At 43.9% G+C, this 25,421-nt stretch overlaps 1 protein-coding gene and 1 non-coding gene across 3 annotated transcripts; one reads left to right on the top strand and one right to left on the bottom strand.

Annotated features, from left to right (window-relative positions):
• Positions 1–10,798: 10,798 nt before the first annotated feature.
• On the top strand, positions 10,799–25,163 carry TTI2 (TELO2 interacting protein 2). Of its 2 annotated transcripts, XM_025394544.1 has the most exons (8): positions 10,799–11,327; positions 11,583–12,328; positions 14,679–14,865; positions 16,977–17,069; positions 19,846–20,033; positions 20,205–20,348; positions 23,326–23,488; positions 24,832–25,157. In XM_025394544.1, exons 2-8 carry the CDS (start codon positions 11,682–11,684, stop codon positions 24,934–24,936), a joined length of 1,527 nt encoding a protein of 508 aa, XP_025250329.1. In that variant the 5' UTR covers positions 10,799–11,327; positions 11,583–11,681; the 3' UTR covers positions 24,937–25,157. The 2 variants fall into 2 exon arrangements, with proteins under 2 accessions (XP_025250329.1, XP_025250330.1); XM_025394545.1 differs by lacking the exon at positions 16,977–17,069 and having other exon boundaries at positions 24,832–25,163.
• LOC112630887 lies at positions 10,822–10,925 on the bottom strand. Its single transcript, XR_003121013.1, has one exon. It is a non-coding gene; the product is annotated as a small nucleolar RNA U13 (small nucleolar RNA).
• Positions 25,164–25,421: the final 258 nt, after the last annotated feature.

Genomic DNA, 25,421 nt, shown 5'->3' with positions numbered 1-25,421 from the left:
TCCTTCACCACCATCCCCTGTCATGGAGAATTTTATTTTTCAAGTTTTTAAACTTTTTATTTGCCTATTTTAAAAACTGAGCCAGGCGCGGTGGCTCACGCCTGTAATCCCAGCACCTTGAGAGGCCGAAGCAGGAGGATCACCTGAGGTCAGGGGTTCAAGACTAGCCTGGCCAACATGGTGAAACCCCATCTCTACAAAAAAATACAAAAAAAATTAGCTGGGCGTGGTGGCAGGCGCCTGTAATCCCAGCTACTTGGGAGGCCGAGGCAGGAGAATTGCTTGAACCTGGGAAATGGGGTTGCAGTGAGCTGAGATCGCACCATTGCACTCCAGCCTGGGCAACAAGAGCGAAATTCCATCTCAAAACAAACAAACAAACAAACAAAATGCATTCCCATAATTAAAATTATTTGAACAATAACAACAACAACAAAAAAGCACTCTGATTAAACTGCATTTTACAACCCGCAGGATGCCTTGGGCCAGCTTGGTTTTATTCTAGATTTCACTGTCATCCTACCACACTTCTTCCTTCACCAACATGCAAGTTCTTTTCTTTCCCACCAGCTAGACAGGCAGATAAGAGAGGCAGGCACAGCCATCAGCAGCAGCAGTTATTTGATGTGAAAGGGGCAGCACAGTCATTTAAACTTGATTTAACCTCTTTGCATCCTTCAAAGTTAAACAGCTAAAAGAAGCAAAATAGAAAGCAATGCTTTGTGGAATGAACAGTGCATATTGGTGGCGCACACCTCATTACGAAGCCTGCTTACTTCTCCTGTTCGATCTGTTCCTTGGAAGGCAGTGGATTTTTCTCTTGCATCTCTGTCTTCTTCAGTTTCGGCTTATTTAATTTCTCGATCTCATCCACACTGGACTTGCCAGATATGGTCACAGAGGAAGCTGAGCCATGCCCACGAGCGACTGGAATCTGGTCTGCTCAGTGTCTACTGCCCAGTGTTGGGAATTTTAAAGCAAATCCCAGACATTGCATCATTTCAACAATTAATACTTGTGTGTGTTTCTAATAATACTTCACAAAGTGTGGCCTGGATTCCTGGGACTTACCAAGACCCTGTCAGGCAGCCTGCTAGGTCAAAACTATTTTTATAACAATATTAATATATTGTTTATCTTTTTGTTCTCATTATCTCGTGTACAGTAGAATTTTCCAACATAGATTGAATGCAGCCACAAATCTGAAAATCCAGCTGTCTCCCATTAAACCAGATGTGAAAGAGTTGCAAATTTTTACAAATCTGTTGACAAAAGTGTAAAACAATGTCACTTGTCATGATGCTGTTTGAAAAATATACTTATTTTCATAAAAGTAAGTCCTTAACATGTAATATCTTTATTATTACTATGTTTTTTAAATTTAATTTTTTTTTTTTTCTTGAGATGGAATCTCGCTGTGTCATCCAGGCTAGAGTGCAATAGCACAATCTCGGCTCACTGCAACCTTTGCATTCTAGGTTCAAGCAATTCTTTTTTTTTTTTTTTTTTTTTTTTTGAGACGGAGTCTTGCTCTGTCACCCAGGCTGGAGTGCAGTGGCCGGATCTCAGCTCACTGCAAGCTCCGCCTCCTGGGTTCATGCCATTCTCCTGCCTCAGCCTCCTGAGTAGCTGGGACTACAGGCGCCCGCCACCTCGCCCGGCTAGTTTTTTTTGTATTTTTTAGTAGAGACGGGGTTTCACCGTGTTAGCCAGGATGGTCTCGATCTCCTGACCTCGTGATCCACCCGTCTCGGCCTCCCAAAGTGCTGGGATTACAGGCTTGAGCCACCGTGCCTGGCCAGCAATTCTTTTGTCTCAGCCTCCCAAGTAGCTGGGACTACAGGTGCTTGCCACCACGCCCAGCTAAATTTTAGTAGACATGAGGTTTCACTATGTTGGCCACGCTGGTCTTGAACTCCTGATGTCAGGTGATCCACCCACCTCGGCCTCTCCAAGTGCTGGGATTACAGGTGTGAGCCAACGCACCCAGGCCATTTTTAAAAATCAAATGAGTATTTAAAAAATTTTTCAGTTTTAATTTCTAGGGTAGAAAATAATCCATTTATCTGAATATTTATCCATCACACATAAAGAAAAGCTCTTTGGGGTCCTTAATACTTCTAAAATATTTTTGAGATTTAATTCATAAACCACTAGATTCATAATTTTATTTATTTTTAATTGTTTTAGAGTTGGGGTCTCACTTTGTCTCCCAGGCTGGAGTGCAATGGTGCAATCATGGCTCACCGCAGCCTCAAACTTCTGGGTTCAAGCAATCCTCCTGCCTCAGCCTCCTGAGTTGCTGGGATTACAGGCACGTACTACCATGACCAGCAGCTTACTATTTTAAAATGTACACCTCAGGAACAAAAAACAAGAAAAATTTAAAAAATAAATAAAATGTACACCTCATGGCCAGGCACGCTGGCTCACACCTATAATCCCAGCACTTTGGGAGGCCAAGGTGGGCGGATCACTTGAGGCCATGAGTTTGAAACCAGCCTGGCCAATATGGCAAAACCTTGTCTCTACTAAAAAACGCAATAATTAGCCGGGTGTGGTGGCACACGCCTTTAATCCCAGCTGCTCTGGAGGCTGAAGTAGGAGAACTGCTTGAACTGGGGAGGCAGAGGTTGCAGTGAGCCAAGATCGCACCACTGCACTCCAGCCTGGGTGACAGAGTGAGGCTCTGTCTCAAAAAAACAAAAAAATAAAGTGTACACTTCAATAGGTTTTGGTATATTTGCAAGGTTGGGCAGCCACTGCCACTAGCTAATTCCAAAACCTTTTTATCACCCCAAAAGAAAACTCTATACCCATTTTAGTCACTTTTTTTTTTAGACACAGTCTCGCTCTGTTGCCCAGGCTGGAATGCTGTGGCATGATCTCAACTCATTGCAACCTCTGCCTCCCGGGTTCAAGTGATTCTCCTGCCTTAGCCTCCCGAGTAGGTGGGACTACAGTCAGCCTCCCGAGTAGGTGGGATTACAGGCGCCCGCCACCATGCCCAGCTAATTTTTGTATTTTTAGTAGAGACGGGGTTTTACTATATTGGCCAGCCTGGTCTCAAACTCCTGAACTTGTGATCTGCCCACTTCGGCCGCCCAAAGTGCTGGGATTACAGGCATGAGCCACCGCGCCGGGCCTATTAGTCACTTCTAAATGTCCCCTCCCATTATCTCCTGGCAACCACTAATGTACTTTCTGACTCTACAGATTTGCCTCTTCTGGGCATTTCAGATAAATGGAATCATACAATATGTAGCCTTTTGTTTCTGTTTCTGGCTTCTTTCACTTAGCATAATGTCTCTAAGGTTCATCCGTGTTGTAATATGTATCAGAACTTCATTCCTTTTTATAGCTAAATAACATTCCATTGTATGTATATACCACATTTTGTTTACCCAGTCATCAGCTGACTTTTGGGTTGTTTCCACTGGATATTACAAATAATGCAGCTATGAACATTTGTAGCCAAGTTTTTGTATGAATACATGTTTTTAGTTCTCTTGGCAATATATCTAGGAATAGAATTGCTGGGTCCTATGGCTAACTCTATGTTTAACTTTCTAAGAAACTGTCACACTGTTTTCCATAGCAGCCGCACCATTTTACATTTTAATCAGCAATGTATGAGCATTCCAATTTCTCTTCCAATTTCTCTACATCCTTGCCAAAATTTATTTTCAGTGTTTTTCATTCTAGCCATCCTAATGAGTATGACTCAATAATTTTTAAGAGTGTAAAGGATCCTGAGACTAAAACCTTTCAGAACTGCTTTTCTGACTAATAGCTTTCACAAAAACATAAATGTGCTAACATTATCAATCTAAAATACTCCACAAAATTGTGTAATACCAGGATAATCACGTTTGCCCGGGACAAATCCAGTGTACACCTTTGTACCAGCACAACTGTTAATAGCGCCTTCTTGAACTCTCAACATATTCTGCTTAGATGACAAATTGTATGAACACCGTAATAACTAATCTATATTCACGTTTCTCTGATTGTCTTAAATATGTCTTTTTATAATTTGGGTGGGTTTATTTTTTTATTTTTTTGTGGAGACAGGGTCTCACTTGTTACCCAGGCTGGTCTAGAACTCCTGGGCTCAAGCATGAGACACTGCACCTGGCCTACATTTATTTATTGAAAATAAGATCTGGGCCGGATGTGGTGGCTCGCTCCTATAATCCTAGCACTTTGGAAGGCTGAGGCGTGTGGATCACCTGAGGTCAGGAGTTTGAGACCAGCCTGGCCAACATGACAAAAACCCATCTCTACTAAAAATACAAAAATTAGCCAGGCACAGTGGCACACACCTGTAATCCCAGCTACTTGGGAGGCCGAGGCAGGAGAACTGCTTGAACCCAGGAGGTGGAGGTTGCAGTGAGCTGAGATCACGTCACAGCATTCCAGTCTGGGCAACAGAGCAAGACTCCGTTTCCCAAAAAAAAGAAAGAGGCCAGGCACGGTGGCTCACACCCTCACACCTGTAATCCCAGCACTTTGGGAGGCCAAGGTGGGCAGATCACCTGAGGTCGGGATTTGGAGACCAGCCTGACCAACATGGAGAAACTCCATATCTACTAAAAATGCAAAATTAGCCAGGTGTGGTGGCGCATGCCTGTAATCCCAGCTACTAGGGAGGCTGAGGCAAGAGAATCGCTTGAACCCGGGAGGTGGAGGTTGCGGTGAGCTGAGATCACGCCATTGCACTCCAGCCTGGGTAACAAGAACGAAAGTCTATTTCAAAAAAAAAAAAAAGAAAGAAAATAAGATCTGGTGGGGCACAGTGGCTCACGCCTGTAATCTCAGCACTTTGGGAGGTCCAGCTGGCAAGAAAGCTAGCCCTTGCCTCTAAAAAAAAAAACAAGAAGAGAAGACAAGAGGAAGGGAAGGGGAAGGGGAAGGGGAAGGGGAAGGGGAGAGAGGAAGGAAGGAAGGAAGGAAGAAAGGAAGGAAGGAAGGAAGGAAGGAAGGAAGGAAGGAAGGAAGGAAGGAAGGAAGGAAGGAAGGAAGGAAGGAAGGAAAAATATGCAACATTGTTGGTTGAGAATATCTTAAAACTTTCAATCTATATCAGTTCTCATCCTTGGCTTGGCTGATTATATTATCTTGGTGTCTTTAAAACAATTATTTATTTATTTATCTTTCCTTGAATAAATTAAATTTCTTGGTGTCTTTTGCTTCTTTACCCTCCATGTTTCTTGTCATTTGGTAGTAGACCTAAAAATTTGATTAGATTTAGGGTCCATTTTTAGGCAAGAATATTTCGTAGGTGGTGTGTACTTCCTACCTTATTGCATTAAGAGGTGCCTGGTATCTGGCTGCCTTGCTTTTAGTGATGTTCAATAAATCAGTAGTTCAGTTATAAAGTTCCCCATCAACTTTCACCTCGTAATTGTAATCACACTGGATGACAGTTGCCTTGTCTCAGAGTTTCATTAGGAGGTGTGAATAGTGACTTTCTAATTCTACCATTTTGTTGCATGTATTATCCTTACAAATGATTTGAGTACCCTGAAACAGAAGAATAAATGCTTGATTTTTTTCCTCTTATATACCAATTTTCAAAATAAACATTTGTTTTCTTAAGTGATCCAAAGGTGAATGATTAGTGATTTTTTTTTAGTATCACTATGAACTCATGGATTTGTATATATTTGTTTTAATTCATTACAGTCATTACTCCTTTACAAGACCAATGCTGTAATCCCTGAGCTGTAGGGCCTTCGGTGTGTTGTTTGTTTTTTTTTCGCATCACCTCAGCAGCAATTTTTTTTTTTTTTTTTTTTTTTTTTTTTTTTTTTTTTTTGAGACGGAGTCTCGCTCTCGCCCAGGCTGGAGTGCAGTGGCGCAATCTCGGCTCACTGCAAGCACCGCTTCCCAGGTTCATGCCATTCTCCTGCCTCAGCCTCCCAAGTAGCTGGGACTACAGGCACCCGCCACCACGCCCGGCTAATTTTTTGTATTTTTTAGTAGAGACGGGGTTTCACCATGTTAGCCAGGATGGTCTTGATCTCCTGACCTCGTGATCTGCCCGCCTCAGCCTTCCAAAGTGCTGGGATTACAGGCGTGAGCCACCATGCCCGGCCACCTCAGCAGCATTTGATAACTACCTTGCTTTCAGGCATAACAAAACGCCACAGGCCCACCTTGTGCAATTTCTGCCCTAGTTCTGAAATCAAAAATCAATCATTTCCTAAAGCCTCACTGGTTCCTTTCAGTGGGAAATGGCATTTAAACTCTGAATTTGGACACCCAGGGTGCTCACAGCCATTAGACTGTCATTCTTCTTGGCCTTTCAGTGAACACAACCAGGAGATATATATATATATACACACACACATACACGTGTATATATGTATATATTTATATGTATATATTTTATAGAATGAGGAAAATTACTTATAAATTCATACCAACATTGCCAATTCTAATTTCAGATTACAGATTTTTTTACTCAAATATGTGACTCAATCAGATTACAGAATTTATAGCTAACTTCATTGATTTGATACTAGTATCTCTTTTATCTTTAACTGAAAATCTGGGTTTCTAACAATATTGAGTTACTTGTTATTTTATACACATATATAAGTTATACAAAGTACATGTAATAACACCTAAACAGGCCAGGCATAGTGGGTCATGCCTGTAATCCCAGCACTTTGAGAGGCCGAGGCAGGTGGATCGCTTGAGGTCAGGAGTTCAAGACTAGCCTGGTTAACATGGTGAAACCTCATCTCTACTAAAAAATACAAAATTAGCCGGGCATGGTGGCACACACCTGTAATCCCAGCTACTTGGGAGGCTGGGGCAGGAGAATCGCTTGAGCCCAGGAGGCAGAGGTTGCAGTGAGCCGAGATCATGCCACTGCACTCCAGCTTGGGCAAAAGAGGGAGATTCTGTCTCAAAAAACAAACAAACCAAAAGAAACAACCTAAACAATAATATTAGTATTATTACAATACCATTATTATTATTATTATTATTTTTTTTTTTTTGAGACGGAGTCTTGCTCTGTCGCCCAGGCTGGAGTGCGGTGGCCGGATCTTAGCTCACTGCAAGCTCCACCTCCCGGGTTCCCACCATTCTCCTGCCTCAGCCTCCCGAGCAGCTGGGACTACAGGCGCCCGCCACCTCACCCGGCTAGTTTTTTCTATTTTTTAGTAGAGATGGGGTTTCACCGTGTTAGCCAGGATGGTCTCGATCTCCTGACCTCGTGATCCGCCTGTCTGGGCCTCCCAAAGTGCTGGGATTACAGGCTTGAGCCACCGCGCCCGGCCTACAATACCATTATTAAATGCAGTTAATTTTTTTCTGTTTTTAGGCTTTGTCACACTAAGGATATAGAGTCAAATTAACAAGTTTTACAGTCTGTAATTTCTATATGGTTATGCCAGTGACTCCATGTACACTTTGACTGTTTCTTTTCTTTTAGGAAATGCTTTGTTATTTTCTTTTAAAACATAGTTATGTAGGGTCTTGAGCCGCTTACTTTGGCCCACTCCTGCCCTGTGGAGTGTACTTTCATTTTCAATAAATCTTTGCTTTTGTTGCTTCAAAAAAAAAAAAAATATATATATATATATATATGTGGCTGGGCACCATGGCTCAACACCTGTAATTCCAGCACTCTGGAAGGCCGAGGTGGGCGGATCACGTGAGGTCATGAGCTGCAGATCAGCCTGGCCAACATGGTAAAAACCCCATCTCTACTAAAAATACAAAAATTAGCCAGGTGTGGTGGTGGGCGCCTGTAATCCCAGCTACTTGGGAGGCTGAGGCATGAGAATCACTTGAAACCCCGGGTGGCAGAGGCTGCAGTGAGCCGAGATCGCACCACTGCACTCCAGCCTAAGCGACAGAGTGAGGTTCTCTCTCAAAAAAAAAAAAAGTAAAACATTTACATGAATCCAAAGTTGAAGCTATTAAACACAGTGTGTACAGAGAAATCTAGCTTCCATTCCTATTTCCTTCACCCTGTTATTTTCTTACATGTCACCATTTTTCTTAGTTTATAATTTATACTTTATTGCTTCTTTAACATGTAAGCAAATGCACACATCATTATTTCTATTTCCCCATCTTTCTTACAAAAAAGGCAACATTTCAACACGTGTGAAAAGGGGGAAAAATAAAAATAAAGGCAACATATACATGGCCTCTGTCCTGCTTTTTTCACTTAACAATACATCCTAGATTTCCAAAGCAGTCCACAGAGATGGTTCTCTTTCCTCTGTACAGCGGCATAAAACTGCATTGTATGGATGTACGTAGCTTATTCAGCCAGCCCTCTGTGGATGGACGTGTGAGTTCAACATTTATTCCATGACCAAATTGTGCCAGGCACTGGGAATAAAGACGTGGTCTCTGGCTTCAGGAAACTCGGAAGTGCAGATGGGGAGATCTCCACAATACAAGTGCTTTCTTTATAAGAAGTAATAGCTTGGGTCCACTTAGCACAAGGGGCACATGGATCAGGGAAGAGACGCTTGCACACAGGAGGGATACAATAACTGTCTATTGATTGGCATCTTGCTTCCACTTGGGCCTACAAACAGGAGAGTCCCCTCGGGAGGAAATGGTTACCCATGGTTGAAATTGCTTAGAAAATCATGAGTGCCACCAATTGGTCAGAGAAGGGAAAGCTGAATGAAAGAGGCCGAGAGGGAGAGTCCCAACCACAAAATTACCCTGGAAAGAGGAATGTAACAACACAGGAGCTGTGGTTTAACATGAGCCAACACCTGTGTAGAACTTTCTGCTGACCAGATATTGTTCTAAGCAGTTTACATATAACCCCTTTCTCACAACACTCCTAAGTGGTACGAATTATTACTACCTGTATTTTTCCGATAAAGAAATTAAGGTGGCTGGGCGAGGTGGCTCATGCCTGTAATTGCAGCACTTTGGGAAGCTAACGCGGGTGGATAACTTGAGGTCAGGGGTTTGAGACCAGCCTGGCCAACATGGTGAAACTCCGTGTCTATTAAAAATAGAAAATTAGCTGGGCGTGGTGGTGGGTGCCTGTAATCCCAGTTACACGTGAGGCTGAGGTGGGAGGATCGCTTGAACCCAGGAGTTTGAGGCTGCAGTGAAATATGATGACGCTACTGCACTCCTGCCTGGGCGACAGAGCAAGACCCTGTCTCTAAAAAAATTTTTTTAATTAAATAAAAAATAAAAAGAAATTAAAGCACAGAGAGTTTACCAAACTTTTGCCCTAGGTCACACAGCAAAATGGAAAGAAGGGCAGGCGAGCAGACAGCAAGACACCGCAGATGGGACAATTGCAAGTAGTGCACCAAGAAGCTGGTGCCCTCCCCAAGGTGGGAGGAAAGTACTGTATGTCCCTCTGCCCCATGACCACCTCCTGGCGAGAACAAAGGACACCCGACACATCACCCCTCCCTCGCCCCTGCGCGCACACACGCCCCTCAGCCTACCCCAAGTCAGAAAACCCTGAAAGGCTTTCTCTGGACTCCTGGACCCCTGGATGCGCGGCTGACGCCTTAAAGGAGTCCCTCTCCGAGCAGTGGCCGACACATCTCTCTCGCGCGCGCCACCCCTCCCAGGGTCCGAAGCTCCCGCCTGTGCAGTGGCACAAATGAACTTTGCCTCCTCGGGCTCCTGCGAAACCGTGGAAGCTATGAGAGTCACAAGTTCCTAAATGTGACCAGCCCCTCGGGAACTGAAGGACAATCGGGCTCAATTCCACCCTCCAGGAAGGCGCAGGAAGAGGGAACAAGATATGCCCACGCGGCGTGGGGGACTTAACACTAGCACAGGAGCGACCCTTCTCGCGCCTTCTCAAAACCCAACCAAACACGGCTGGTTTCCACATCCACCGGGGCCAGAGCCCGCAGCCTCTGGCTCCCCTGGCCAGTTCCGGGCGCCGCCTGCGGCCCATGTCCAAGACTGCGCTCTGTTGTCCCCGCACACCCGGCGCCGACATCGGCGGGGCGGGACCAAGCCGGATCCTCCAACGCGACGACCCGCCTCCCTCGGGGCTGCCCCAAATGCCACTTGGGGCCTTCTACCTTGACGCTAGAATTTGAATTTTCAAACGCTTGTGCATATAGGCTTTAGAACGCTAGCTCCAGAAACCAGCTAAAGTATTGCATTGAACAGAAAACCAAATACTGCATGTTCCCACTCGTAAGTGGGAGCTAAACACTGGGAACACGTGGACATAAAAGTGGCAACAACACTGAGGTCTACTAGAGGGGACACTAAAAACGGGCCAAGCTGCACTCCAAATCCCAGCATCACACAATATATCCAGGTAACAAACCTGCGCAGGTATCCCCAAAACCTAAAAAATTGTAAGCCATTAAAACACACTGCACAGGCCAGGCGTGGTGGCTCACGCCTGTAATCCCAGCACTTTGGGAGGCCGAGGCGGGCGGATCACGGGCCGAGAGATCGAGACCATCCTGGCCAACATGAGGGAAACCCCCCGTCTCTACTAAAAATACAAAAATTAGCTGAGCATGGTGGCGCGCGCCTATAGTCCCAGCTACTCGCGAGGCTGAGGTAGGAGAATCTCTTGAACCCGGGAGGCGGAAGTTACAGTGAGCCGAGCTGGCGCCACTGCACTTCAGCCTAGCGACAGAGCGAGATTTCGACTCACAATAAAACAAACACACACCTCACAGTTCTACAACGAAAGAGCACCCGTGCATGTATCTTACAGACAGAAAATAATGCTACCCACCAGCGGTAACTACAAGACCATTAAACCAAATCACCTATTATCGTAACTAGCAAGAATGTAAACTACAGCGTTAAATGGATCCCTGAAGTTCAGGTCAGACGGGGAATGTGCCGACGTCGTAACAAGGTTGTAGGGTGGCACATCTCACACAAACGTGTGAACACCCAATCATCACGCTCATGAACTACAAAAGGATCATTTTAGAGTAGCCATTAAGGAGCTCCAAGTATGTGCCACTAATTTTACAGATAGGGTGACTACCGTAATGCGACATCTCGAGTCTTCATATATAAAACCCTGGATGTTTTCAAAGCCACACGGAGATTCTGTGATTATTCTTCTGTTTCTACCTTAGCAAAGGAAAGCAGAAGCACAATTAGCGAGCGGATTATTATATATGCAAATTTATTCTCCATGGTTCCACCGCTCGGTCTTGTTCTCGAGCATGGATCTTTATTGCTTTACGACCATACGTCGTGAAATAAGAAGGTGTTGCGGCAGTACTGCAGTACTGGCGGAAGCTAGCCTTGTGCTTTGCGGCAGCAATATGAGCTAGGTCCGGATCCTGCTATACACCGACCGGCGCGAGCGGTTGCAAGTACCTGGCGGTGGTTGCGTTGGTGACATGGCTCAGAAGTTTATTTCTTTAAAGTTTTAAGGTATTTTTTTTCTTTTTAGTCTTCAGAAAGCAACAGTAGTTTTTTTTGACGTCACCGTTACAAGTATAAGACTCTTTTACTCCCCGAGAGTCCCCTTTTCCTTTCTTGTGTCTCTTCCTTTCTCTTTATTCTTATCCCGGTCAGACTCGCCCCTCCTCCAAGACATCTCTCCGTTTTATTTTATTTGACTTTAGTTCTCGTTGAGTGATCGCTCCTTCCCTCTTCAGCGGATCCCTCCCCGCCTCCATCCTCGTCCTGTGGGAGAGACCAGCCTTCTGGTGTTGCAGTCAGGAATGGAGCTTGACAGCGCCCTGGAAGCCCCGTCGCGGGAAGAGTCTTCTTTGTCCGGGGAGTTGTCTCCCTCCGCCCTTGGACAGGCCTTCTCCAAGATTTTACACAGTCTTACCCGCCCGGAGGCACGACGAGGCAACGTAAAAGATGTAGCTCTTAAAGACCTCGGTGATCTAATAGAAGCCACCGAATGTGATAGGTTATTTGAGGGGAGTGGTGCACGGCTCCGCGGAATGCCGGAAACACTGGGGCAGGTGGCAAAAGCCGTGGAGAAGTATGCAGCCCCCCGCAAAGAGGAGGAAGGTGGAGGTGATGGGCACTCTGAAGTGGCCGAGAAAGCAGCCAAAGTTGGGTTACTGTTTCTTAAGCTGTTGGGGAAGGTTGAGACTGCTAAGAATTCCCTGGTTGGCCCTGCATGGCAGACGGGCCTGCATCACTTGGCAGGACCGGTTTATATTTTTGCCATCACACACAGCTTGGAGCAACCGTGGACCACTCCGAGATCTCGGGAGGTTGCTAGGGAGGTGCTCACCTTACTGCTTCAAGTTACTGAATGCAGTTCTGTGGCAGGATTCTTACGCGGAGAAAATGAAGATGAGAAAGGGAGTCTTTCGGTGATATTAGGGCTTCTCAAACCCGACTTGAATAAGTGAGTACTCCTGCCCTTTGCCACCGACTTGAGCCTCACAGTTTTTTATTTTTATTTTTTATTATTTATTTATTTTTGAGACAGAGTTTCACTCTTGTTGCCCAGGGTGGAGTGCAATGTTGCGATCTCGGCTCACTGCAACCTCCGCCTCCTGGGTTCAACCGATTCTTCTGTCTCAGCCTCCGAAGTAGCTGGGATTACAGGTGCCCGCCACCACGCCCGGCTAATTTTTTGTATTTTTGGTAGAGACGGGGTTTCACCATGTTGGGCAGGCTGGTCTCGAACTCTTGACATCAAGTGATCCACGCGCCTCCGGCTCCCAAAATGCTGGGGTTTCAGGCGTGAGCCACTGCACCTGCCCTACCTTAATTTTTTAGAGCATTAGACCTCAAAGGAAGCTGAGTTTCTTCATCAGTAAAATAAGGGTGCTGTAACCACAGAACTCTTAAGGCCCAGAAACGTTGCGATTTGATATAAATGACATAACCGGATAGTGGCAAATTGGAGGTCATAACTGAGGTGTTCAGGTTCAGTTGTCCAGTGCTCTTTCCAGCACTTAGGACGACTGCTTAGGAAAATTGGAAATTCTGTGCCACTTTCTTGGAGTTAATAATTACAAAATGTGGCCGGACGAGGTGGCTCACTCGTGTAATCCCAGCACTTTGGGAAGCTGAGGCGGGTGGATCACTTCAGGTCAGGAGTTCGAGACCAGCCTGGCCAACATGGTGAAACCCCATCTCTACTAAAAGTACAAAAATCAGCGGGGCATGGTGGTGGACGCCTGTGATCCAAACTACTCGGGAGGCTGAGGCAGGAGAATCGTTTGAACCCGGGAGGCAGAGATTGCAGTGAGCTGAGATCGGGCCACTGCACTCCAATCTGGGCAAGAGAGCAAGACTACATCTCAAAAAAAAAAAAAAAATTGCAAATTACTGGAATTTGGTTGGGGGATTTGGAGAGGATTTAAACTTACGGTTTGAATTTAGACTTGGGGATCTTGAATGTCATCACCAGTTGTTAGATAAGGATGACTATCAGCTAAGGAAGCCATGTTTAGGATAAAGAGTGAATACCGGCCGGGCGCAGTGGCTCATGCCTGTAATCCCAGCACTTTGGGAGGCTGAGGCGGGCGGATCGCGAGGTCAGGAGATCGAGACCATCCTGGCTAACATGGTGAAACCCCGTCTCTACTAAAAAAATACAAAAAATTAGCCGAGCATGGTGGCAGGCGCCTGTAATCCCAGCTACTCGGGAGGCTGAGGCAGGAGAATGGCGTGATCCCGGGAGGCGGGGCTTGCAGTAAGCCCAGATCGCGCCACTGCACTCCAGCCTGGGCGGCAGAGCGAGACTCTTGTCTCAAAAAAAAAAAAAAAAAAAAGTGAAAAGCACCTTTAGATTGCTATTAAAGTTCTTTCAATGAGTTTCCACTTGCTACTTTGTTAGCACTGGAGTGATGAGAGAAGAAGTATCTGTAACTGTCATTTTACCAGGAACATGGAGTTAAAAGGCTTGATTTTGAGTTTTGTGCTTCTATTTGTTGCTCTGAGTAGGACTAGATTAGACAGTTTTCTGAATCCATTTGTTTCTAATATAAAGATAATATACTTGGCCAGGTGTGGTGGCTGACACCTGTAATCCCAATACTTTGGGAGGCCAAGGCTGGCAGATCACTTGAGGCCAGGAATTCGGGACCAGCCTGGGCAACATGGTGAAACCCCGTCTCTACTACAAATATAAAAATTATCCGGGTATAATGGTGCAAGTGTGTAATCCCACCTACTCAGGAGGCTGAGGCAGGAGAATCACTTGAGGCTGGGAGGTGGAGGTTGCAGTGAACCTAGATGGTGCCACTGCACTCCAGTGTAGGCAATAGAGCAAGACTCTATTTCAGAATAAGTAAATATAATATACCTATTACACTGTAATTATTTTGAGGATTAGTTAAATCATGTGTACACTCACTTTATTAGCTATTAACAGGTGTTCAAGTATTGATTCATTTGTTTCCTTAGTGTAATAATACTAACACATTGCCTTTACTCCTCCCTCCCTTCTCAACATACCTTCACCATCCATCACCAAGTCCTTTATGTAGCTCTGGTTATAATTGGCTCCTTCTCATTGGATAGGCTTTAGACCCAAAGACCTGGGTGATTAAGTATTTGATGTAAGTTGTGGAAATTATTTTAATCCAAATCTTAAAATGTATGATGTAGAATTAAGAGTTATCTTATGTGCAATGTATTTTTTTTTTTTGCAAAGACATGAAAATACTCTGTTAGGTTGAAGTAGTTTATTTTTTTGCTACTTATCACCATGTCACTTAATGTAATTTTATGTATCCATTTAGGGAATCCTGGAAGAATAACCCTGCCATCAAACATGTTTTCTCATGGACTCTGCAACAGGTCACTCGGCCCTGGCTGAGCCAGCATCTGGAAAGGGTACTTCCTGCATCATTGCTCATTTCAGATGATTATCAGACTGAGAACAAAATCCTGGGTGTACACTGTCTCCATCACATTGTGCTTAATGTGGTAAGCAACCTCTACCTTGTCATCCATGTTGATGGGACAGACTGAGTCATTCCTGGCTGTTCTTCATTTCTGGTAATGCTAAGTCATTCAGCTTTACCTATTTGTATTTTTTCTTATATTTTTCTCTATCAACCTGGTAGAAGTTGTATCCTATAGGTAATGTAATAACTAAAATGATAATTATAGAAGAAACAGGAAGGCATGGGTCATTATCAAACCGAATAACCAGATCTTGAGAACTGGTGAACAGCTGACTTTTTTTTTTTTTTTTTTGAGACAGAGTCTCACTCTGTCACATAGGCTTGAGTGCAGTGGCGCGATCTCGACTCACTGCAACCTCCATCTTTTAGGTTTAAGCAGTTCTCCGCCTCAGCCTCCTGAGTAGCTGGGATTACAGGCGCGTGCCACCATGCCCAACTAATTTTTGTATTTTTAGTAGAGATGGGGTTTCACCATCTTGGCCAGGCTGGTCTTCAACTCCTGACCTCGTGATCCACCCGCCTCAGCCTCCCAAAGTGCTGGGATTACAGGCGTGAGCCACTGCACCGGCCTACTTCCTTTCTTTCCTTTTTTTTTTTTTTTTTTTTGAGACATTATCGTTCTGTCACCCAGGCTGGAGTGCGATCTTGGCTCACTGCAGCGTCCGCCTCCCGGGTTCAAGTAATTCTCTTGCCTCAGCCTCCCTAGTAGCTGGGACTCCTCCCTAGTAGCTGGGGCTCCCTAGTAGTGGCCACCAAACCCAGCTAATTTTTGTATTTTTAGTGGAGACAGGGTTTCACCATATTGGCCAGGTGGGTCCCAAACTCCTGACCTCAGGTGATCTGCCTGTCTTGGCCTCCCAAAGTGCTGGGATTACAGAGATGAGCCATCATGCCCAGCCTACAGTTGACTTTCAAGTAGGAAAACAAAACAAAATCAGAATCTGAAAGGGACTATACCCAAATGTGGAAGCTATTACTCAAGGAAAAATTTTTTAAAAGAAACTTTGTAGTATGGAGCTTTTAAAATATACATGGAAGTGGAGAGAGTGGTGTAATTAATCTCCATGTACCTGTAGGAGAGAGCCAGAGATCACCTCCAACCCTGCCCCCTTGCCTTTTTTTTTAAGTTTGAGGCAGAGTCTTGCTCTGTTGCCCAGGCTGGAGTGCAGTGGTGTGATCTCAGCTCACTGCAGCCTCCGCCTCCCGGGTTCAAACGATTCTTGCACATCAGCCTCTGGAGTAGCTGGGATTATAGGCACATGCCACCATGCCCAACTAAAAATTTGTTTTTTTTTTTGTAGAGGTAGGGTCTCGCCATGTTGGCCAAGCTGGTCTTGAACTCCTGGCCTCAAGCGATCCACCAACCTCAGCCTCCTAAAGTGCTGGAGTTGATTACAGGCATGAGCCACCATGCCCAGCCTCAGCCCCCTTTTTATCTCGTAGTGGGCTCTTTTCCTGGATCGAAAACCGAATTTGACAACAGGCAGATTAACAAGAGGAAGCCATACACATTTTATTAGTTTTACGTGTACATGGGGATCTTCACAAGAGAGAGAAGTCTGAAGAAGTGACCAAAGCAATATGCTTTTATACTTTTTAGATAAAGAATTGATAAATTTTTCATCTTTTTTTTAAACTACCCCTAGCCAGATTTTCTTTGTCCTGTCAGAAAAAAATGACAGGACAAAGAAAATCTGGCTAGGAGCAGTAAATTTTCTGTCTCTCTCTCTCTCTCTCTCTCTCTCTCTCTCTCTCTCATATGGTTGGGGGTGGTGAGGGGATGGATAGGTGGAAGGTAAAGGTTACTTTGTTCGGTTTATGTAGGTCCATTGCAGTCTTCAGTTCCAAGTCTCTGTAAGGGCTGTTTTCTTACCCTGGTATGGAAAGCATACCCCACCCAGAGGAATCTTCTATCACTTGCTACTTGCAGAAAGACACAAGTCAGCTCGCCCTTTCTGAATCTACAGTTTCTCCAATATTTTCAACTCAAAACCATCATGATACCAATGTGGCATATTTTGGGATGGCATGTTCTTCATGCTTCATACCCATAATCCAATTTCAAAGATGGTCAACATTTGCCAATCTTGGGAAACTATTCTTTTAATTTGATACTTTGTCTGGTTTCAGCCAGCTGCTGATTTACTCCAATATAACAGAGCCCAGGTCCTGTACCATGCCGTTTTCAACCACCTGTACACACCAGAGCACCACCTCATTCAGGTAATAGTATGATTTCTTCATAACTGTGTCTGGATTCTCTGAATTTGAGTAGAAGGTTGCATTGTGTGAGTAGTAATAATTGAGAGACATTTTCCTGCCTTGGAAAGTGAGGATGATAACTAAAAGCTGTTACCAAGTTAAAAATATCTCAGCACCAAGCAGGCCTCCACATTCCTGAGTCTCCACAGATAAGCCAGTGGTTTTTCTTCATCTGAGTCAATTGTATATTAGTTTGGGCTGGACGTGGTGACTCACGCCTATAATCCCAGCACTTTGGGAGACTAAGGGAGGCAGATCACCTGAGGTCAGGAGTTCGAGACCAGCCTAGACAACATGCCAAAATCCCATCTCTACTAAAAATACAAAAAAATCAGTTGGGCATGATGTTGTGCACTTGTAGTCCCTACTACTTGGGAGGCTGAGGCACAAGAATTGTTTGAACCCGGGTGGCAGAGGTTGCAGTGAGCTGAGGTCACATCACTGCGCTCCAGCCTGGGTGACGGAGCGAGACTCCATCTCAAATTAAAAAAAAAAAAAAAAAAAAGCAGGCGGTGGCTCATGTCTGTAATCCCAGCACTTTGGGAGGCTGAGGCGGGTGGATCACGAGGTCCGGAGATCGAGACCATCCTGGCTAATACGGTGAAACCTTGCCTCTACTAAAAATACAAAAAATTAGCTAGGCGTGGTGGCACGTGCCTGTAGCCCAGCTACTTGGGAGGCTGAGGCAGGAGAATCACTTGAACCCAGGAGGCAGAGGTTGCAGTGAGCCAAGATCGCGCCACTGTACTCCAGCCTGGCAACAAAGCGAGACTCTGTCTTAAAAAAAAAAAAAAAAAAGCAAAATTAGCCAGGTGTGGTGGCGCATGCCTCTAATCCCAGCTACTCAGGAGGCTGAGGCAGGAGAATTGCTTGAACCCAGGAGGCGAAGGTTGCAGTGAGCCAAGACCGTGCCATTGCACTCCAGCCTGGGCAACGAGCAAAACTACATCTCAAAAATAAAAAAAGGTGCAGTGGGTATCAAGCAATAGGTAACTAACCAGGTATTAAGCAATAGGTAACTAACCAGGTATCAAGCAATAGGTAACTAACCAGGTTTGGGGTGACTTTAGGAGGCTTTGGGAAGGAGGTGATATTTACCTTTATGAAGGATGAATAAGTAAGTTTCTTAGGAGGGAGAAAGAAACTCCAAAGACAGAAGAAACAAGTTATACAAAATTAGAGGTGGAAGCAACCTTGTTTCTTTTTTATGCCTTACTTCCCTCCTTTCCGCCTCCCCACCCTGCTGCCTTTTTTTAAATTTTATTTTATTTTATTTATTTTTTTTGAGGTGGAGTCTCACTGTGTCAGCCAGGCCGGAGTGCAGTGGCGGGATCTTGGTGCATTGCAACCTCTGCCTCCCAGGTTCAAGTGATCCTTCTGCCTCAGCCTCCCTAGCAACTGGGATTACAGGCACGTGCCACCATGCCCAGCTAATTTTTGTATTACCTGAGACGGGGTTTCTCCATGTTGCCCAGGCTAGTCTCAAACCTCCTGACCTCAAGTGATCCGCCCACCTTGGCCTCCCAAGATGCTAGGATTACAGGCATGGGCCACTGCGCCCAGCCTCTTTTGATTTTTAAACAGTATTTTAAATACTGGGTATTGAGAATCCAGATTGTTAACAGCCAGAACTGCTAGGGTTCTTAAGGTGGTAGAGAAAAGAAATTTTAAAAAACCAAAACACCAAGAGAAAAACCAGAGGTCCCAGGAAAGTTAAAAGGAAGTATCTAAACCAAGCTTGTCCAACCCACGGCCTGCATGCGTCCCAAGATGGCTTTGCATGCAGCCCAATACAAATTTGTAAACTTTCTTAAAATGTTGTAAGATTTTTTTTTGCATTTTTTTTTTTTAAAGCTCATCAGCTATCATTAGTGTTAGTGTATTTTATGTGTGGCCTAAGATAATTCTTCTTCCAGTGTGGCCTGGGGAAGCCAAAAGACTGAATACCCCTGGCCTAGACACTGCAACTTCAGCAGGTAGGGTGGCCAAATTTGACCCAAATTTGGAACATCTTAGATTCTGCTTAAGAGCAGTTTTATTAAAAGTATGTGTAAATACTGGCCGAATGCAATGGCTCTCACCTGTACTCCAAGCACTTTGGGAGGCCAAGGCAGGTGGATCACTTGAGGCCAGGAGTTTGAGACCGGCCTGGACAACATGGCGAACCCCTGTCTCTACTGAAAAATAGAAAAGTTAGCCAGGCGTGGTGGTGCACACCTGTAGTGCCAACTAGTTAGGTGGCTGAGGCACAACAATCGCTTGAGCCTGAGAAGCAGAGGTTGCAGTGAGCTGAGATTGCACCACTGTCCTCCAGCCTGGGTGACAGAGTGAGACTCTGTCTCACAAAAAAAAAAAAAAAAAAAAAAAAAAAGTGTAAATATCATGTATCACTAAGTCACTTAGACTTAGTGACATAGTAACAATAGACTTAGATTCCTAAAATCTGGATTAAAGTCCCAGCTCTGCCATTTTTCCCATTTTATAAATTATAAATTTTATAAATTTATAAAAAGAATGGTCCTGAGGAGAATGTATTGATTTGAGACTGTGAGATGGAGATTAAGAATGGAAAAAAGTTTGAAAATGTAATATGCACTTCATATATGATTACTAGTATCTTAGAATTCTCTGGTATGGACCCTAAGGATGGTAGATTAATGGAGTTCTAGAGAGGTCCATTAGTATTATAAATGCAAATGGATGACCTATGCAGCGTCCTTCCATTCCTTCCTCCTAGGCTGTGCTCCTGTGTCTGCTGGATTTGTTCCCCATCCTGGAGAAAACCCTGCACTGGAAAGGAGATGGAGCTCGACCTACCACCCATTGCGACGAGGTCCTGCAGCTGATCCTGACCCACATGGAGCCAGAGCACCGCCTTCTCTTACGCAGGACCTATGCAAGAAACCTGCCGGCTTTTGTGAAGAGGTGAGTCCTTGGGTTTTTATTATTATTTTATAGAGACAGGATCTTGCTATGTTGCTTGAGCTGGTCTCGAGCTCCTGGCCTCAAGCAGTCCTCCCACCTCAGCCTCCCAAAGTGCTGGGATTACAGGCATGAGCCACTGCACTGGCGTCATATTTTCTCTTTCATCTTTAGGTTGGGGATCCTAACTGTTCGGCACTTGAAGCGGCTGGAGAGAGTCATCATTGGTTATCTGGAGGTTTATGATGGACCTGAGGAGGAAGCTAGATTGAAGATATTGGAAACCTTAAAACTTCTCATGCAACATACTTGGCCCAGGTAATAGCAGCCTTAAGGTGCAAAATTCAGCTGATTTTCTCTTGAGAACTTGCTTGGATGTATTTAATACATTCAGTACCAAGTATTAAATGTATACTATGTATTTGAATACCTCCCATTTTCACACACGTATAGGATTTTAAATTGAGAAAATGGCATTAGAAAGATAAAATATACTATAGTTACTTGAGGTGCTCATATTTGACTCTTTTACCAGGTATCAGTTCCAGATTCTGACACTATTAAATCACTTCTCTTTGAAACTGTAGTATATCTTTTTTTTTTTTTTTTTGAGACAGCAATGTTTCCCAGGTTGGAGTCCAGTGGTTCGATCTCCGTGCACTGCAACCTCAACCTCTGCCTCCCGGGTTCAAGCGATTCTCCTGCCTCAGCCTCCCAAGTAGCTGAGATTACAGGCACCCACCGCCAGGCCTGGCTAATTTTTTGTATTTTCAGTAGAGACGGGGTATCACTACGTTGGCCAGGCTGGTCTTGAACTCTTGACCTCGTAATCCACCTGCCTTGGCCTCCCAAAGTGCTAGGATTACCTGAGTGAGCCACCGTGCCCAGCCTGTTTGTTTGTTTGTTTTTTTTGAGATGGAGTCTCGCTCTGTCACCCAGGCTGGAGTGCAGTGGCACAATCTCAGCTACTGCAACCTCTGCCTCCTGGATTCGTGATTCTCCTGCCTTAGCCTCCCGAGTAGCTGGGATTACAGGCACCTGTCACCATGCCTGGCTAATTTTTTTTGTATTTTTAGTAGAGATGATGTTTCACCATGTTGGCCAGGCTGGTCTCGAACTCCTGACCTTGTGATCCACCTGCCTCGGCCTCCTAAAAGTGCTGGGATTACAGGTGTGGGCCACTGTGCCTGGCTATATATCTTAAGAATGGTTTAGATTGGTGTTTTGCAGAATCCCCATCTAGGTACTCTTTGATGCCCCACAGGAAAAAAAAAAAAATTCTGTGGTCAAATAGATTGGGAAACCATAGAGGGTGCACATCTCTCTAGGTTTAAAATGCATATTAGAAGATTAAAGGTCATTTAGAAGTGTTGCAATAAAGACATTTGCTTAACTTTGTTAATCCTAATGTTCTTTAAATCTAATTGAGAGCAGAGTACTTCATAGCACATCATTTAACATCTGCAGAGCAGTGATCAGAATACCAATCTAGAGGCCGGGTGTGGTGGCTAACACCTGTAATCCCAGCACTTTAGGAGGGCAAGGCTGGTGGATCACCTGAGGTCAGGAGTTCAAGACCAGCCTGGCCAACATGGTGAAATGCCTTCTCTACTAAAAATACAAAAATTAGCCGGGCATGGTGACACGCAACTGTAGTCCCAGCTACTCAGAAGACTGAAGCAGTAGAATCACTTGGACCCAGGAGGCGGAGGTTGCAGTGAGCTGCGATGGAGCCACTGTACTCCAGACTGGGTGACGGAGCGATGCTCTGTCTCAAAAAAAAAAAAAAAAAAATATATATATATATATATAGAGAGTAAAAGAATACTAATGTAGGATATACTTGTTTGGAAATCATTCCAACTCTGGGTTGAGGTAGGTGTCAAGAACTGGAACCCAAACTGTTGAGTCAGCAGAAGCATCTCTTGGATAGCTGAAAGTTGAATTGAGCCAGAGAATCCAGTGCCCCAACAACATATAGTATCTATTCTGGACCATATTCTCTCACTTCCTTATAAATGTGCAAGGAATCCAGAGTAACATTCCCCCATGACAACCTTTGCCTTAGTCATATTGGTAACTAGGTTGCATTTGTTTACTATCTTTGTCCCTACTGAATTATAAACTCCAGGATAACGGAAAACCACATCTATTATGTTCTCTCAAAGTATGCTCAGTACCTGGTATTAGGTATACAAATATTTGAAGAATGAATGAACTGGAAGATAATGAATCAATGGATGAATAAAGTTGAATCAGATTGTCAGGTCTTTAAAGAGCAGAGACTAAGATTCCAAGAAGGGAGAGTGAATTAAATGCAGGGAGGTAGAAAAGGAATATGGGTATGAGGGGGTAGAGCATGGGAAATGGAAAATAGAGCCATTTATAAGTTGAATAACAGATGGAGGGCTGAGAGGCACCCAAACCATAGGAAAATGAGGAGTATCTAGATAAAGAGATGAACACTTTTTTCTCCCAGTCATGCATCTGTCCATAAATATGATTTATTGTACATTTTACATTGTAAGTTAAATTATTTTCCACCTTTCATTAAGGTTTTTTTAGGGTTTTTTTTTTATTGTGGTAAAAATACATACACATTTTACATTTTAAAGTGTACAGTTCAGTGGCATTAAGTACAGTCACAATATTGTGCAATCACTAGCATCGTCCATTTCCAGAACTTTACCAAGGCAATAGTAGAAAGGTTTATAGCTTAGAAAGGTTAATAGTTACAAGTATGTAGGCTGGATTTCACTGATGAGCTAGGATCTGAAATTAAATGACAGAAAATTCAACTTGACACTAAGTCCCAGAAGCCAAGCTCATTTCCCCTACTCTGTCTTCAACTTGCAGGCCTAAGATGACATTAAAGGATTGAGAGCTCTCTCCAAGCATAGTTCAGTTAATAGAGTTGAAAAATAAAAGTATAGGCCCTTGATTAGGGGAGATCCTGGTTTCCCCTTCTCAGCCCATGAAGGAGCTGTTGCTTACAGTAGAACCAAGCTTCTGGAAGGAGAGAGCAGTGTGTGTGTGAGCAGTGTGTGTGTGTGTGTGTGAGAGCAGTGTGTGTGTGAGCTGTGTGTGTGTGTGTGCGCAGTATGCTAACAGGAGACTTGAGGGTAAGAAATCTAGAGGCTGTCTTTGGTTCTGTTTTTAGGTTTTTTTCATTTAACTTTGACCCAAGTTCCTTAATTTACGAAATGAGGGTTTTCCACTTGACAGTCTTTGAAGTCTCTTCCAATTTTAATATCTAGGTTTACAGTAAGAACATAGCTTTTCTTTTTGGTTCCAGAGTTTCCTGCAGACTTGTGGTCTTACTGAAGTCTCTCTTGAAACTGATCTGTGATGTAGCAAGGGATCCAAACCTTACACCTGAGTCTGTTAAGAGTGCCCTGCTACAGGAGGCCACAGACTGCCTGATTCTCCTGGACCACTGCTCTCAAGGACGGGTAAAGGTAAGGCAGACTGAAACTTAGTTTCAGTTGGGCCTCATTATCTTTATGTAATTCCTATGACTGATTGTAATTTACCATGTATGTGCCTGACCAAGTCTGGAAATGAAGGGTTTTAGGTCTCCATATGAGCCCTCTAGCCTCAAAAGAGCTTGATCTTTTTTCTTATTCATCTTTTAAAGCTATTCAGAACCATTTAGAACTAAAAGCAGGAGGATCAGCACACGTCACCAGGGCTAAGGACAAGACAGAATGGGCAAAAGCATTGTGATCAAAAGTTTGTAAAATTTAACTTCTGTTCTAGTCTTCTGAATTAAAAAAAAAAAAAAAAAAAGTAAAAATAATGGGCTATAAGCTCCCAGGAATAATATAAATAGAGCATTTCAGATGTTTCCAGTTTTTTAGGGACAACCACCGTTTAGGTAGATGTTTTTCCCTATTCTTTTTTTTTTTTTTGAGACGGAGTCTTGCTCTGTCCCCCAGGCTGGAGTGCAGTGGCACGATCTTGGCTCACTGCAAGCTCCGCCTCCCGGGTTCACGCCATTCTCCTGCCTCAGCCTCCTGAGTAGCTGGGACTACATGTGCCCGCCACTGCGCCCGGCTAATTTTTTGTATTTTTAGTAGACACGGGGTTTCACCGTGGTCTCCATCTCCTGTCCTTGCGATCCCGCCCGCCTCAGCCTCCCAAAGTGCTGGGATTACAGGCGTGAGCCAGCACACCCGGCCCCTAATCTTAATTTATCTACATGGAAATTCTTCCTTTGGTTTCATATTCCACAAAAGTTAACTTCTCAAAGCCACAGCATATAATAGCTGTGTACTTCTATGTATCTAATAAATGATTGCCTCATTTCTTACCCCTTTTAGAAATCTTTAGTTGAAAGACTGAAGGTAGCATGAAAATAAATTCATGCCATAACTCACTGGACAATCTACCCAGCAGGAAAAAAAAAAAATTCATATCCTAAAAATATGTAGAGATGGTATGAATTGTTATTTTACCAGTTTATTCAAACTATTTCATCTTTACTCTTTAATCTTGGGCATTTTCAAGCCCTAGATTCAACTTAATTTGCCTTGGCTGGAATTCTGCTGTTTCATGAGCCAGCAGGAGATTTCCAAGCACATTAATAAAGTTTTTAAAGTAACACCTTCAATACATAAGAGCTACATAAATTTAAAAATAGTAATAAAAAAAAACTAATACCTATGCTGTTTTGTGACCTGTCCCCAAGTGTCATCCATTCTTTTCTCCTTTGAATATGATACCAAGGAAGAAGAATCAAGCAAAAGAGGAAAAGTGATTAAAAAAAAAAAATCAAAGCCTGTTTGGTTTCATGTTTCAGGGTCTCCTGGCCAAAATTCCCCAAAGCTGTGAAGACAGAAAGGTGGTGAACTGTATCAGAAAAGTGCAGCAGGTTTCTGAAGGCGCTCCCTACGATGGAACTTAAGACTTGCATTACTTTCCCAAGAGGAAAGGATTTTCTTCCCATCCCAATTTGTATGAATGGAGTTATTTAAGAAAAAAAAAAATACTTTTACACGAAACTTTGGAAGTGAGAGCTGCTTTTTCCTTCTTTCTTTCCTTTTACCTCCATAGGAGTAGGGAAAGTAGAACAAGAAAAAAATTGAACTCCTTCCATTTCTAAATAAAGTTTGGGAGAAAAAAGGACACCAAGGAATGTAGCATTTAAAATTTAGAAATATTTACATCCGTCATCTCATCCCAGATCCAAGAACTCATCTGTTAAGTTTCTCGGGCACAAGCTGTTACTTCAACACATATGCTATAAAAATACTCTTGTTCACAACTTAGCTTTCTTCACTCACTCCAGATTTCTTGCCCCACTGACGTGGCATAAATAATAATAACACAAATATTGTGTTCTACACAACACAAAAGAGCAAAAACTGGAGGTGTGTATGTGTTTTTTTT

This window comes from Theropithecus gelada, chromosome 8, assembly GCF_003255815.1.
Source record: "Theropithecus gelada isolate Dixy chromosome 8, Tgel_1.0, whole genome shotgun sequence".
NCBI lineage: Eukaryota > Metazoa > Chordata > Mammalia > Primates > Cercopithecidae > Theropithecus > Theropithecus gelada.
The sequence above is the reverse complement of the archived record's forward strand: the minus strand, read 5'-3'. Positions and strand labels throughout refer to the sequence as shown.

What these genes read in the sequence shown, in the direction of transcription:
- TTI2 (XM_025394544.1), top strand. Translation starts at nt 11,682, where the DNA reads ATGGAGCTTGACAGCGCCCTGGAAGCCCCGTCGCGGGAAGAGTCTTCT. An exon ending in CAGAGCACCACCTCATTCAG is followed by an intron (nt 17,070 to 19,845) that starts GTAATAGTATGA and finishes CCTTCCTCCTAG; the next exon opens with GCTGTGCTCCTGTGTCTGCT. An exon ending in ATGCAACATACTTGGCCCAG is followed by an intron (nt 20,349 to 23,325) that starts GTAATAGCAGCC and finishes TTTTGGTTCCAG; the next exon opens with AGTTTCCTGCAGACTTGTGG.